This window comes from Suncus etruscus, chromosome 2 (genome assembly GCF_024139225.1).
Source record: "Suncus etruscus isolate mSunEtr1 chromosome 2, mSunEtr1.pri.cur, whole genome shotgun sequence".
NCBI lineage: Eukaryota > Metazoa > Chordata > Mammalia > Eulipotyphla > Soricidae > Suncus > Suncus etruscus.
Genome location: NC_064849.1, coordinates 2087272 through 2101327, shown reverse-complemented (window position 1 = coordinate 2101327; position 14056 = coordinate 2087272). Strand labels below are relative to the sequence as shown.

The 14056-nt window shown below is 51.1% G+C and overlaps 2 protein-coding genes across 2 annotated transcripts in view; both read left to right on the top strand.

Annotated features, from left to right (window-relative positions):
* The window catches only part of CLIP1 (CAP-Gly domain containing linker protein 1), a 315265-nt gene that overhangs the window by 157371 nt on the left and 143838 nt on the right, over window positions 1–14056 (top strand). The gene's annotated exons all lie outside the window — the stretch shown is intronic.
* LOC126001054 (interleukin-31-like) lies at window positions 7972–9613 on the top strand. The gene is made up of 4 exons (XM_049768227.1): window positions 7972–7987; window positions 8072–8220; window positions 8865–9094; window positions 9544–9613. The coding sequence occupies exons 1-4, from the start codon at window positions 7972–7974 to the stop codon at window positions 9611–9613; spliced, it is 465 nt and encodes a 154-aa protein (XP_049624184.1).

Sequence of the window (14056 nt, the reverse complement as noted above, 5' to 3'; positions counted from 1 at the left end):
ACGGATTCACTCCTGGCACCAGGAATCAAACCTGGATCAGCCATGAGCAAGGCAATTGCCCTTCCTGTTTTTTTGTTTTTGTTTTTGTTTTTTGTTTTTGAGTCACACCCGACAGCCTCAGGGGCTACTCCTGGCTTTATGCTCAGAAATCGCTCCTGGCAGGCTCAGAGAACCATATGGGATGCCGGGATTCGAACCAATGACATTCTGTATGAAAGGAAAGGCAAATGCCTTACCTCCATGCTATCTCTCCGGCCCCTGCCCTTCCTGTTGTACTATATCTTTAGTCCCAATATCTTTAGAACTGTTAGAAAAAGTCTTAAGGGGCCGAAGAGATAGCACAGCGGTAAGGTGTTTGCCTTGCATGGAGAAGGACGGTGGTTCGAATCCTGGCATCCCATAAGGTCCCCCGAGCCTGCCGGGGGCGATTTCTGAGCATAAAGCCAGGAGTAACCCCTGAGTGCTGCCGGGTGTGACCCAAAAAAACCCAAAAAAGTCTTAAGACTGGGAATTAGAAAGAATATGGTAAATGGGGGGGCACACGCCTGGTGATGCTCAGAGGACCACATGCTGAGGTCATACACTGGGGATTAAACCTGGGTCAGCCATGTAGTCAAGCTTTCTACCCACTGTACTTTCACTCCAGCTCTATGAACATCTTTTTTTTTTTTTTTTTTTTGTGTGTGTGTGTTTTTTGGGTCACACCCGGCAGTGCTCAGGGGTTATTTCTGGCTCCAGGCTCAGAAATTGCTCCTGGCAGGCACAGAGGACCATATGGGGCGCCGGGATTTGAACCGATGACCTCCTGCATGAAAGGCAAATGCCTTACTTCCATGCTATCTCTCCGGCCCCTTGAACATCTTAAATGATGTATTTTTGTTTTTGTTTTTGGGCCACACCCGGCAGCGCTCAGTTACTACTCCTGGCTCTGTGCTCAGAAATCGTTCCTGGCAGGCTCAGGGGACCATATGCGATGCCGGGTATTGAACCTGGTTTGGCTGCATGCAAGGCAAACGCCCTGCCGCCTACTGTGCTGTCACTCTGGCCTCTATCTTAAAGAATTTTTTTTAATTTTTTAAATATTTTATTTAAACACCTTGATTACAAACATGATTGTGGTTGGATTTTAGGCATGCAAAGAACATCCCCCATTACCAGTGCAACATTCTAATCACCAATGTCACAATATCCCTCCTCCCCACCCCACCCCCACCTGTACTTTAGACAAGCTTTCTATTTTACTCATATATTCTTTTTGTTAGGATAGTTCTCAATGTAGTTATTTTTCTAACTAAACTCATCATTCTTTGTGGTGAGATTCATGTCGTGAGCTGGAACTTCCAGCCCTCCTCTTTTTTGTCTCTGAAAATTATTGCAAGATTGTCTTTCATTTTTTTAAACCCATAGATGAATGAGACCATTCTGCATCTTTCTCTCTCATTCTGACTTATTTCGCTCAGCATAATAGATTCCTTGTACATCCATGTATAGGAAAATTTCAGAACTTCATCGCTTCTGACTGCTGCACAATATACCATTGCATATATGTACCACAGTTTTTTAAGTCATTCATCTGCTGAGGGGCATCTTGGTTGTTTCCAGAGTCTTGTTATGGTAAATAATGCTGCAATGAATATAGGTGTAAGGAAGGGATTTTTGTATTGTGTTTTGGGGTTTCTAGGGTATATTCCTAGGAGTGGTATAACTGGATCGTATGGGAGCTCAATTTCCAGGTTTTGGAGGAATCTCCATATCGCTTTCCATAAAGGTTGGACTAGACGGCATTCCCACCAGCAAGTAGATAAAGAGTTCCTTTCTCTCCACATCCCCGCCAACATTACTTGTTCTCATTCTTTGTGATATGTGCCAATCTTTGTGGTGTGAGGTGGTACCTCATAGTTGCTTTGATTTGCATCTCCCTGATGATTAGTGATGAGGACCATTTTTTCATGTGCCTTTTGGCTATTTGTGTTTCTTTTTTGTCAAATTGTCCATTTCTTCTCCCCATTTTTATGGGATTAGAATTTTTTGTAACATTCTGTCAGTGCCTTGTATATTTTGGATATAAGCCCCTTATCTGATGGGTACTGGGTGAATAGTTTCTCCCACTCAGTGGGTAGCACTTGTATCCTGGGCATTATTTCCTTTGAGGTGCAGAAACTTCTCAGCTTAATGTATTCCCATTTGTTAATTTCTGCTTTCACTTGTTTGGAGAGTGCAGTTTCCTCCTTGAAGATGCCTTTAGTCTCAATGATATGGAGCATTTTACCTATGTGTGGTTCTATATACCTTATGGTATCAGGTCTGATATCAAGATCTTTACCTTCATACATGATGTTAGCTGGGGGTCTAAGTTCAAATTTTTGCACATGTCTAGCCAGTTTTGCCAACACCACTTGATGTAGAAGCTTTCTTTGCTCAATTTATGATTTCTTGCTTCTTTATCAAAAGTTATGTGATATGGGGCCGGGCGGTGGCGCAAAGAGGTAAGGTGCCTGCCTTGCCTGCGCTAGCCTTGGACGGACCGCGGTTCGATCCCCCGGCGTCCCATATGGTCCCCCAAGCCAGGAGCGACTTCTGAGCGCATAGCCAGGAGTAACCCCTGAGCGTTACCGGGTGTGGCCCAAAAACCAAAAAAAAAAAAAAAAAAAAAAAAAAAGTTATGTGATATTATGTCTGGGGAACATTCTCCGAGTATTCAAGCCTATTCCACTGATCTGAGGATCTGACTTTATTCCAATACCATGCTGTTTTGATAAATATTGCTTTCTAATACAGTTTAAAGATGGGGAAAGTAATGCCTCCCATATTCTTTTTCCCAAGGATTGCTTTAGCTATTCAAGGGTGTTTATTGTTCCAAATGAATTTCAATAGTGTTTGATTCACTTCTTTGAGGAATGTCATGGGTATCTTTAGAGGGATTGCATTAAAACTGTACAATGTTTTGGGGAGCATTGTATTTTAATTATGTTAATCCTGTCAATCCATGAGTAGGGTATGTTTTTCCATTTACGTGTATCCTCTCTTACTTCTAGAACCAGGGTTTTATAGTTTTCTTTATATAGGTCCTTCACATTTTTAATCAAGTTGACTCCAAGATATTTGAGTTTGTGTGGTACTACTGTGAATAGGGTTTTTTTTCTTTCTTTTTTTTAAATTGTTTTATTTTGAATTATGAGAACAAAAGATGCAAAGAAAGAGGACAAGGTAAAGTTACAGTGGAAGGACAATCACCCATAACATAATTCTCAGAAGAAGTCCCCTTGCTGATATCTTAACTTTGAACTTTCAGCCAAAAACGTTAAGATAAATAAAACAGAATCCATGTACAATTACTTTGTCCCTCAAGTCCCCAGATTGTAACACATTATATTTCTTAACACCACACAAGGCAACCTAAAGCCATAAAACTTATATAACTCCTTAAACATTAGAGGCATAGTGTTTTTTACATTTCCATGTACATGCATATTAGCTTAAGTTAACCTCAAATTTTTTTTTTTGTTTTTTTTTGGGTCACACCCAGCAGTGCTCAGGGATTACTCCTGGCTGTCTGCTCAGAAATAGCTCCTGGCAGGCACGGGGGACCATATGGGACACCGGGATTTGAACCAACCACCTTTGGTCCTGGATCGGCTGATTACAAGGCAAATGCCGCTGTGCTATCTCTCCGGGCCCTAACCTCAAATTTTTTTTTTTTTTTTTTTTTTTTTGGTTTTTGGGTCACACCCGGCGGTGCTCAGGGGTTACTCCTGGCTGTCTGCTCAGAAATAGCTCCTGGCAGGCACGGAGGACCATATGGGACACCGGGATTCGAACCAACCACCTTTGGTCCTGGATCGGCTGCTTGCAAGGCAAACACCGCTGTGCTATCTCTCCGGGCCCCCTAACCTCAAATTTTAAGTGGGTTTTTTTTTTTAAGGATTAGAGTCAAAGGAGCACAGTAAAAACAGTGTTAGAGTGGCAATTGTTGTTTACATAGGCCCACCAAAATATGAGAGGCATGGAAAGGAATAACCTTGGCCTAAATACAAAGAGATCCTACCCCTGAAGTTTCCTGGCATAAGACCAACTCTAGGCTTCAGGCAAGTTATCATCTGATCCAAGACATTGTCCATAGTGCCAACACACTTTTCACACAGTCTCTGTTGTTGGTATCATGTTTCTGTATTAAAGATCCTGGAATCTGCATATCCTACATTGAAGTCATAATGTGGAGTGTCTTCTTGTTTCACCTCACCATGAAAGGGCAATGCAGAAAGCCCTGTCCTGTAAGCAGGTCGTTGTTGTTAAGTCTTCTCAGTGTTAAGGGAAGTCTCTTTTGAGCAGGTCGATGTCTGAGCTGTGGTAGGGTCTTCCATGGTAGAGGATTGCTTCCAGGTGATGTTATAGACAAATCTCACAATTGGGGCCGGGCGGTGGCGCTCGAGGTAAGGTGCCTGCCTTACCTGCGCTAGCCTAGGAGACGGACCGCGGTTCGATCCCCCGGCGTCCCATATGGTCCCCCAAGCCAGGAGCGACTTCTGAGCGCATAGCCAGGAGTAACCCCTGAGCGTCACTGGGTGTGGCCCAAAAACCAAAAAAAAAAAAAAAAAAAAACAAATCTCACAATTAAGGGGCAATACAGCAAGCCCTGTCCAGTAAGCAGGTCATTGTTCTTGTTAAGTCTTCTCAGTGTTAATGGAAGTCCTTTTGAGTAGATCGATGTCAGAGCAGCTGTAGGGTCTTCCCTGGTAGAGGAATGCCTCTAGGTGATGTTATATACAACCTTGGATGTTTTGTAGATGTCTTCTCTAGATCAGGGGTGAATGGAGAATGCCCATTCTTCTGAGGTCTGTGCCAGGTCTTTATGTTCAGGGTGTAAGGTCCCATTGCATTACAAGATTTGTGTGTTCCCATCTCTACTAGATAAGAACTTATTGGTATGTATAGTATTTTTCAATTTTAGTGTGCCTAAGCAAACAAGAACTAAAGCCATGTGGCGATATCAGAGTATATGGGGGGGGGGGGTAAGAACATTTCCAACTATAGCCATGACTTGGTTCAAACATAAGCATTAAACTGAGGGATTCTTTCACACCAAATTCCCTATTGAGCAGTTCACAAAGAGAAGATAAAAAAAAAAATGGGGGGGGGGATCGTCACTGTATAAGAAAATATTCAGCAAAAGTTATAGCCATCAAAGAAAACACGCAAAAAATGTTGAAAAGACATAAGTGTCTTTATGCCTTTTAAAATAGTTGGGTGGGTATTAAGTCCAGGGCACCACTTTGGTCTGTGACTTAGGACTCTACAGTACTTAAGTTAGAAAGGGTAAAAGAGGAGTAATGATGATAGGAGTTAAGGAAGTTAAAGAGAAATATGATCTTTTGAAGGGTTATGCAAAAGGGCACAGTACAAAATGGACATTCTGCATAAATAAAAACATAATTCAATGATAGTGAGTACTATTAATGTGTCTTGTTTGAAAATATACACTGGAAAGCGATTACCAGTGACTGCAAGAAGCTGGGAGGCCAGAAGTTCAGAGCCCCACCCAGACCCTCCCTAAGGAGCTGAATGGATAATGAGGGAAAGCCTAGGGTACCTTCAAGCTCCACCAAGGGGCCCAACTCACCGGCTTGCCCAGGCATGTGGCCAGGGAAAGCCCTGGAGATCTGGAGCAAGGTGGTAGAGGGGTGCTGGGGTTAACCAAGTCCCGCACCCCCACTAGGCCTGGTTAAGAACGCCTCCGGCATGGCGGGGACCTGACAAACCCCATCCTGCTAGACTCCCGCCTCCCAGAAAAGGCATCTTAAAGAATTTTTAAAAATAAATTTTAAAGAATAAATATTTGTGAGTCTACCCATCAAACACACACACACACACACACACACACACACATCACCACCACCACCACCACCACCACCACCACCATGGGATGAATCTGACATGAAACTGTGATCTCTGAGAAGTCTGGACAAACCAGAAGTCCAATTTGTCCTCAACGGGCTGGAACACATGTTCTGCATGCAGAAACCCTGGGTTCAAACCTGGCACCCTCCATGTGCCATCCCCAAGCACCACACCTCTGTGGCCCCTAAACAGTCCCGCTCAGATGCCCAGACACCCCTTCCAGCTCAGCCCTCGGGAGTGAGTCTGAGGGTGGACAGTGGGGAATCCCCTTGCTCCCAGATTCCAAGGCCACAGTTCCGAGGCTCCATGCTTGACTACTCCCTACTGGTGCATGGGGAACCAACCTGAAGTGAGACCTATGCTCTGGCCCCCCAGGTGTCTCTCTGCACCCCACTTCCTATCTGGCTCTCCCAAATGTGGACTCAAGCGAACCCCTCCAGTCAAGCTCCCGAGCCCTGTGCTGGCCTGCCCGGACTCTCTCCAGCCTGTCTCCAGCTTCTCAATCACCTCTGCCACTGGCTCCCTGAGCTCCCCCTGACTCCCTTCCTGAGACCCACATTCCATTTGGGCCCACAGCAGCAAGTCCACCCGGACCTTTCTGCCCCTTTCGAGAATGTCGACTCCTAGCTCTGGTCATCCAGAGACACAGATGTACCACATTGGCTGGGGCGACATCAGCTGTCCTCTTCGGTGCCCACAACACCTTCACCCCAGTGCTGACACATCTGTGTCACCACCCGTGTCAGAACCTCCTCGCCTCTACCACCCCTAGTCTGCAGTGCCATCAGCACCCGGAAATCCTGCCTTTCGAACCCCAGGGACCCTGCCTCGGCTTGACTGTCCCCAACACTAACAAGCACCCCTGTGGCACCAGCTGCCATCTCGTGTGGAACCCTCAGCCTGTGTCTCCTGCTGTGTGTGAAGCCTCTGGGCTGGTCCCTTGTAGCAGGTCAGCCCCTGAAGAGGTTGACTGATGGAGGGATGGAGAATGAGGCCCTTTTCTTCCAGCTCGGAGCACGCGTCTGCCACCCTGTCTAGCCCACGGTTCTGAGGTGAAACGGCGGGTAAACAGCTCGCAGACAATCAGGCTCGTGGAAATATTTGCTTTATTCGGATGGACAAAACTGAAGTCCAAAGACTCAGATTCAGTTCCAGCCAGCAAAAAGCTCTTCGCCTTCCACAGACCCTTGCTCTTATACTCCAGAGTCAGGTCCCACCCAATGGTGGGATCAGATACCAACCAATGGTGGAAGCAGAATCAGGTCCTACCCTAGGGTGGGGGCATAATGCCAGGTCACACCCTAGGGTAGGGCACAGATTAGGGTGAGCAACATAGTAATCCCCCAAAATATTTACATACACAACAGTCCCTAAGCTGGGACACTGGACCCGACAGGACACTGACCCTGAGACCCTGGCCGTGGGCTCCTCCCACGTCCCTCGTCCCTGGTCCCTCGTCCCAGCCAGAGATCATGAGGCTGGTGGCCATTCCCACAACTCAGTGGAGACTCTGCTGATGCTCTCTGGGCCGAGGGAGTGAGATAAGGCCTTTGACTCAGCCGGTATCAGACCCTTCCCTGCACGCTCACAGGGCAGGCTGCAGAACTTTCCAGAGATAATGCAAACCTCAGCCTGTCTCACGCCCACGCCCTTTACTCCGGGACCCTCCCCAGAAATTCCCTTCAGCACAGACCCTCATCTCCCGGACCTCGGTGGTGGCTGGTGGTTGTGCCATCAACCTGGGCTTCGCATCTCTTGTCGTCACATCAAGAAGGGCTTTCCAGGAAGAACGGCGAAGCGGGCGCCTTCCTGTGCATATCGCCACTAAGTCAGGCCGCCGATCAACTTGAGGGTAACCTCAGCATTTCCTTCCAGCCCTTTTCCCCCCGACCCGGGGTGGAAGAAATTTGAAAGTGTTCTTCTGGAGAAACTCTGAGCAATGACTTCATCGGGGTGGGGGGCGGAACAGCGAGCCCTCTTCTTCCTCGCATGGGTCCTTTATAAAGCTCCCGGCCACCATGGCCTGTACTTCAGGGGCGTCCACACTGGTGCCCACCAGGTCTGCTGCACGGTCCCATGGCCCCCAACACAGGTACCCCGCCCTCCTGGGCTCCAGGGAGAGGGAGGAGCAGGAGGTGGGAGTCTGGCCCAGGACCTCACTACTACCTCTCTCCAGGCCCCACCAACCCGGCCCTGATCTTGCTCTGCACCCTGGGGACCCTGCTGTTGGCCTGCTCGGCACCCACAGGGCAGCTCCCCAGTCCGGACCAGCTGAAACTGCTCTCCTATTTACTGGAGTCAGCCGAGAGTCTCTATGAAGATTACGTGAGTGTCTGAGCATCTTTCGGGAACCTTCCCTTCCTTCCCACCTGCCAGCTTTGCCCACTCCCTTCGTCTCCGGGCAGACCCAAAGCCAGGGCAGTGGGCAGTGACAGGGCGCTCATTAATGGAGTCAGGGTCCGAGGTCAAGCTTGGCCTGGACAGTCAAGCTATACTCTGGGACCTTCTTCAATGGGGGTGTCTCCTCTCTGTTCAGTTAGATTCCTAAGCTTCTTCTTGGTGTCAGGAATTGAACCCGGGGTTCCTGTATGCAGAGAAAGTGCTCTGCCCCTTTGAGCATCTTCTCCACTCACTCGGGGGACACTGAGCAAGTGAAGGCATTTTTCCTGTATGTTACACCCCCACAGACATCAGGGGTTACCCCTGGAGCCCCCACATTAGCCTAAAGCACATCAAACCCGATCAGAAAGGTGGCACTGACTGGGTAGGGGTCTCTGCCTGTGAGCTCAGGCCATCTCTGAGGGGCTGGGAGGGGGGGAAACAGGGCGATCATAGCTGTTTGGGGTGATTGTGCCTGTGTTTGTGGGGAGATGCCTGGTGTGGGGAGCTGGGACCAGCAGAGGCCCTAACTGCTGGGGGCTCCACGTGCTCACCGAGCCTGGTGTCTTGTTTTCCTTCATGCCCCACAGAAAAAGAAGGAGAACATGCAGCCTCCTGAAATCTCCTCCTGTCCCACCGATCATCCCCTGCCATCAACCCACCTGGACCCCGGCTTCTTCCTACCCTTAATCCGGGCCATCAAGCCCATCGTGAACCGGACCTTGAAAAACAGACCTGAAGTGGACGAAATCATTGAAATACTCCAGCGGCTCCAGGTTGAGGACACCACGGAGAGGCCTGTGATGGTGACGACACCTGCGTATTCCTTCCCAGCAAAGCGGATGGTCTTGCATGTTCTGAGCTCGCTGTCAAACTGTACAGAACTGAGCCTGGCCAGAAGGCAGTGACCTACCAGCTGTGGGCTGGACCGGGGCATCGAGCAAGCAAGCACAGATGAGGCTCTGCATTCGGCTGGCTTGTGGGATTGATTCAGGAATGTTTCCCTGTGGCGACTCCCCCATCTTGGCCACTCAGGACCATGAGGGTTGGGGGGGGGGAGCCAGGTTAATTTATTGTATTTATTGGAGGGAACCTGGGAATTTATTTAATAAATTATATTGCCTTTTTCCTCCTGTTGCGTTGTGGGTATTGCGGGAGGACAGGTCCTTTCTCCCTCTGCTGTCCAGAGGGACAAGGTTGTGCTTCAGGACTAAAAGGCCGTCAGCGTGGTTGTCCCCCTGGGGCCTTCTCTACCCCTGGTCAAAGCAGGTGCCTCTGCCCCATGCCCAGCCTTTTGCTTCCCCGATCAATCAGGTCAGACTCTGGACTGGAGCTGTGAAGGCGGGGGTGGGGGGGCAAATTGCTCAGAGCTCAGGGGGAAACTTGCATGTGCCCCAACAGCTAGTAGCTGAACCACCAGCCCTGCCCCTGCGTCACCCCCAAGACCCCTGACCTGGTTCTGGCTCACTGACCTGGATCCTCGAAGACCCACAAGTTTGGGGATGACTCAACATCTGGCTGGTGTAATCAGCAAAGTCTGGGGACTCTTCTGCTGAAAGCCGCCTGACAAGAGGCGGGGGGCGGCCTCTGAGGATGTGACTCCCTCACTCCACACTTTGTCTTTTTGGGAAGTGCACCCCAAACTTGATGGAGTGTCGGCCTCAGGCCTGCTTTGATCTACCGGAATCTTACCCTATGATTCGGAGTAGGCCAAGGCCAGACCTTGGGGTCTGTCTTTGGTTTATTTGGGGAATAAACCAGAAAAGCACTCATGGATTGCTCCTGGCCTTGTGCTCAGGAATTATTCCTGGCTCTGTGCTCGGGGATCACCCCTGGAGGTGCTGGGGGGCATTCTGTGGGATGCTGGAAATAGAATCTGTGTTGGCCACATGCAAGGTAAACGCCCTCCCTGTGCACTATATAGCTCCGGCGCCTAGTAAAATGATTTCATTGGGTGAATGGAGGGCATTTGCCTTGCACATTGCTGACCCTAGACTGACCTGGGTTTGATTCCTGGCATCCCATATGGTCCCCTGAGCTTGCCAGGAGTTATTTCTGAGCAGAGCCAGAAGTAACCCGAATGCTGCCAGGTGTGGCCCCCGAAAGAGTTTTTATTAATGTTTTCAATAGAGATGAAGTCAGGTCCTTTATGGTGGAGCGAAAACACAGCTGATGGCCTGAGAAAGCCCCTGACACTGCCCCCACCCCTTTCTGCCAGCCCTTGTAGGCCGATTCCCCGGGCAGATGCAGAGATGAGAGAGTCCAAGGCCGGGTTCTCACCGGAAGCAGCCGCTTATCTGAGCTTTAGCAGGTGACTCAGCAGAGGGGCAGGAAACCCCGGCAATCACAGCTCCCCACTCACTGGTGCTGAGGGTGTGAGAAGGGAAGGGACAGGGGTTCACGGTGGGCCATTCCAGTTCTGGACTCAAAGGCACACGTGAAATCTGAGACCACCATAGTCAAACGAAATGTGCTCCTGGAACCCAGATCTGGGTGCAGAAGACGCACTTCAAAAGGTCTGTCATAGGGGCTGGAGAAATAGCATGGAGGTAAGGCGTTTGCCTTTCATGCAGGTCATCGGTTTGAATCCTGGCATCCCATATGGTCCCCATGCCTGCCAGGAGCAATTTCTGAGCCTGGAGCCAGGAATAACCCCTGAGCACTGCCGGGTGTGACCCAAAAACCACACACACACACACACAAAAAAAGATCTGTCATAGTCCAGAACCGTGGGCTCTGTGGAGAGCGCTTGCCTTGTATGCGTGACTTTCTGGGTTCACTACCTGGCACCACGTAAAGGTCAAAAACAAATCCAGGGGCTAGAGTAGGTAGGGTGTTTGCCTTGCACGTGGACAACCTGGGTGGGAAACCCTGGCATCCCACAGGAGTGATTTCTCAGCACAGAACCAGGAATAACCCCTGAGTGCTTCTGCATGGTATGGTCCCCAAACCAAAAACTAAAATAAAAAACAAATCCAAACCTCTTCAGAAATAAAATGCCTGAGTGGCATTTAGAGATTACACAAGGGCCCACTGGGAGCACGGAAAATGATGGTCTACAATATGGAACCCTCGTGAGGCTCAATGGGCTGAGCACGCTCTTGGCATGAGGGAAACCCCGGCTTGATTCTGGGGTGCCCCGAGCTCTGCAGAGCGACTCTCACTCAGCACAGAGCAGCCCCTGAAAAGCTGGGCATTCCCCAATAGTCTCCCCCAAAGGAAAAGAAGTCATCTCAGGACCCTGGTTGCACTGCACGATGCCCAAGGCCTGCCCTGGGGAGACGGAGGGCGCAGTATGGAGCCCCTTGGGAGTCATCTCATCTGGGCACTGTGCAAGCCAGCAGATGGCCAGTGACTGGCGTCTGAGGAAGCAGGAGTCCAGGTCTGAGCTGGCACCCTGGGAGGCTAGTGAAGGCAGGACAAGCTGGGAAGGGGAAGGACCCCCAGGAAAGTGGGGCAAGTTGGGGCGTAAATACCCACCTAAACTCAAGACTGGGGAGAGGCACAGTGGAGACCAGTCCATGGACAGGAGATTGCAAGTGAGGGAGATGGAGGCCTGCCCCAACCCCAGAGCCAACAGCCTTCCAGGGCAGTTTCCTGTGAGCCAAGGCCGCCAGCGAGGAGCAGGCATCCTCCATCCAAGGCCTGACCTCCCACTGTCTGAACCCCCTTCTCCAAATGAGGCTCGCGATCCCTCAAACACAGCGCTGGGCTCCCCAAAGTGTAGCAACAGGGTTGTGCCAGGCCCAGCGAACACAGAGTCCACCCACCCACCTTCTCTCCAAAGGGACACACACAGGCAACTCCAAAAAATACGGCTTTTATTCTAGTCTCGGCAGGTGCCACAGCGAGGCCACGAAGTGGTGGTAGGGTCGCCTGCAGGAGCCCTGGAAGCCCTTCAGCCGTGGGTCAGAGTGAGCAGAGGGGAGGTGGGGTGCTGCCCATCGAGGCCCTAAGCTGCAGAGCTGTGAGGCCCCATTGGTATAGGCGTGCAGGCACCAGGAAGAAACCCACAGAAACCAGCACACAGTCCCGTCCTCCCTGCAGCGGGGAGCCAGACCTTCCTGCACACCCCTGCCAAGAACGCCCGTCCTGGCACTAAGCCCCCCCCCCCAGACAGATCAGCGATAGGGGCAGCAGGTGTCCGAGCCCCCGCCCCCTCCAGGGAGGAGACCCTGCACCCACAGAACCAGAGCCAGGAACTGCCATGCAGGCTGAGTCCTCCCAAGAAGGGCCAGGTGTGATAGCCGTGTGTGTGTGTGTGTGTGTGTGTGTGTGTGTGTGTGTGAGAGAGAGAGAGAGAGAGAGAGAGAGAGAAAGAGAGAGAGAGAGAGAGGAGAGAGGAGAAAGAGAGGGAGAGGGAGAAAGAGAGGGAGAGGAAGAGGAAGAAGGGAGGGAGGGAGGGGAGAGAGAGAGAGAGAGAGAGAGAGAGAGAGAGAGAGAGAGAGAGAGAGAGAGAGAGAGAGAGAGAGAGAGAGAGTGTGAGCCCCTCCCAGCCAAAGCTTGTGTGTCCTCAGGCCAGAGCAGAAGCCTCTGAAGCAGGAGTAACCTCTAGAGCAGTGGTCCTCAAACTATGGCCCGCGGGCCACATATTGTATTTGTATCTGTTTTGTTTCTTCATTGCAAATTAAGATATATGCAGTGTGCATAAGAATTCGTTCATAGGGGCCGGGTAGGTGGCGCTGGAGATAAGGTGTCTGCCTTGCAAGCGCTAGCCAAGGAAGGACCGCGGTTCGATCCCCCGGCGTCCCATATGGTCCCCCCAAGCCAGGGGCGATTTCTGAGCACATAGCCAGGAGTAACCCCTGAGCGTCAAACGGGTGTGGCCCAAAAACCAAAAAAAAAAAAAAAAAAAGAATTCGTTCATAAGTTTTGTTTTTACTATAGTCAGACCCTCCAATGGTCTGCGGGACAGTGAACTGGCCCCTGTTTAAAAAGTTTGAGGACCCCTGCTCTAGAGGATGTAGGCACAGAGGACGGCGTTTGTGTGTGTGGAGAGGGTCCCCCTGCTCTGAGTGAGTTCCCCACCCTCAAGGAACTCGGGGTCTCCCCAGAAGCACACCATGCTGAGGTGCGGCTCACCCCTGGCTGTGAAGACAGGTGGGCAAGGGGCACAGCGGGGTGAGACCTGCTGACCAGGCTCAGAGGCAACGGAGGGAGGGCAGAGCCCCAGGGCCTGGCGGTCTCAGGAGAGTGTGTGGGCAGGTGGGCAGTGGGCCCCTGGCTGAGACCTCTGCTTCCGAATGTGAGACCTGGCGGAGGAGGGGGTCAGCTCGGAGGCCAGACCAGGGGTGAGGAGAGCACCAAAGGGGGCAAGTCAGCCAGAAGTTGGTGCCTGTGGGGGCCACACGGGGCCCCGCATGACTGCGGGGCGGCAGTGAGGAGGTAGGCAGGAGCAGGACACCCCACAGAGGTGAACAAAGGGACCCCCAGCAAAGGGCGGGGGAAGCTATGACCACAGGTGGCAGAGAAGGCACCGCTGGGCTGAATGCAAGGGGGCCCGGCCATGCTAGTCTAGGAAGCCTGTAAACAAATTCCCACCCGTGTCCGGCCCGGCCCAGCAGAAGGCGGTGCCCAGGGGTCCCCGGGCTTCCTGAGTGTTGCGAGCACCTCCTGTGGCAGACGGGATGGGCAGGGCCCCTTGGCCACTGCATCATCTCCTCCATGCCAACTGAGTCTGAGCCTTCATCATCTGGTCTCGGGGCGGCGATGGGCACAGCCACACCCCATTTCTGCTCCAAGCCAACATGACCAACCAGGGTGGAGGATCTTTGGTCCGAGA

Bases quoted from the DNA above. Each gene is read 5' to 3' on its own strand.
- LOC126001054 (XM_049768227.1), top strand. The intron at 8,221-8,864 runs GTGAGTGTCTGA...CATGCCCCACAG, and splicing joins AGAGTCTCTATGAAGATTAC to AAAAAGAAGGAGAACATGCA. The intron at 9,095-9,543 runs GTATTCCTTCCC...TGGTCAAAGCAG, and splicing joins GTGATGGTGACGACACCTGC to GTGCCTCTGCCCCATGCCCA.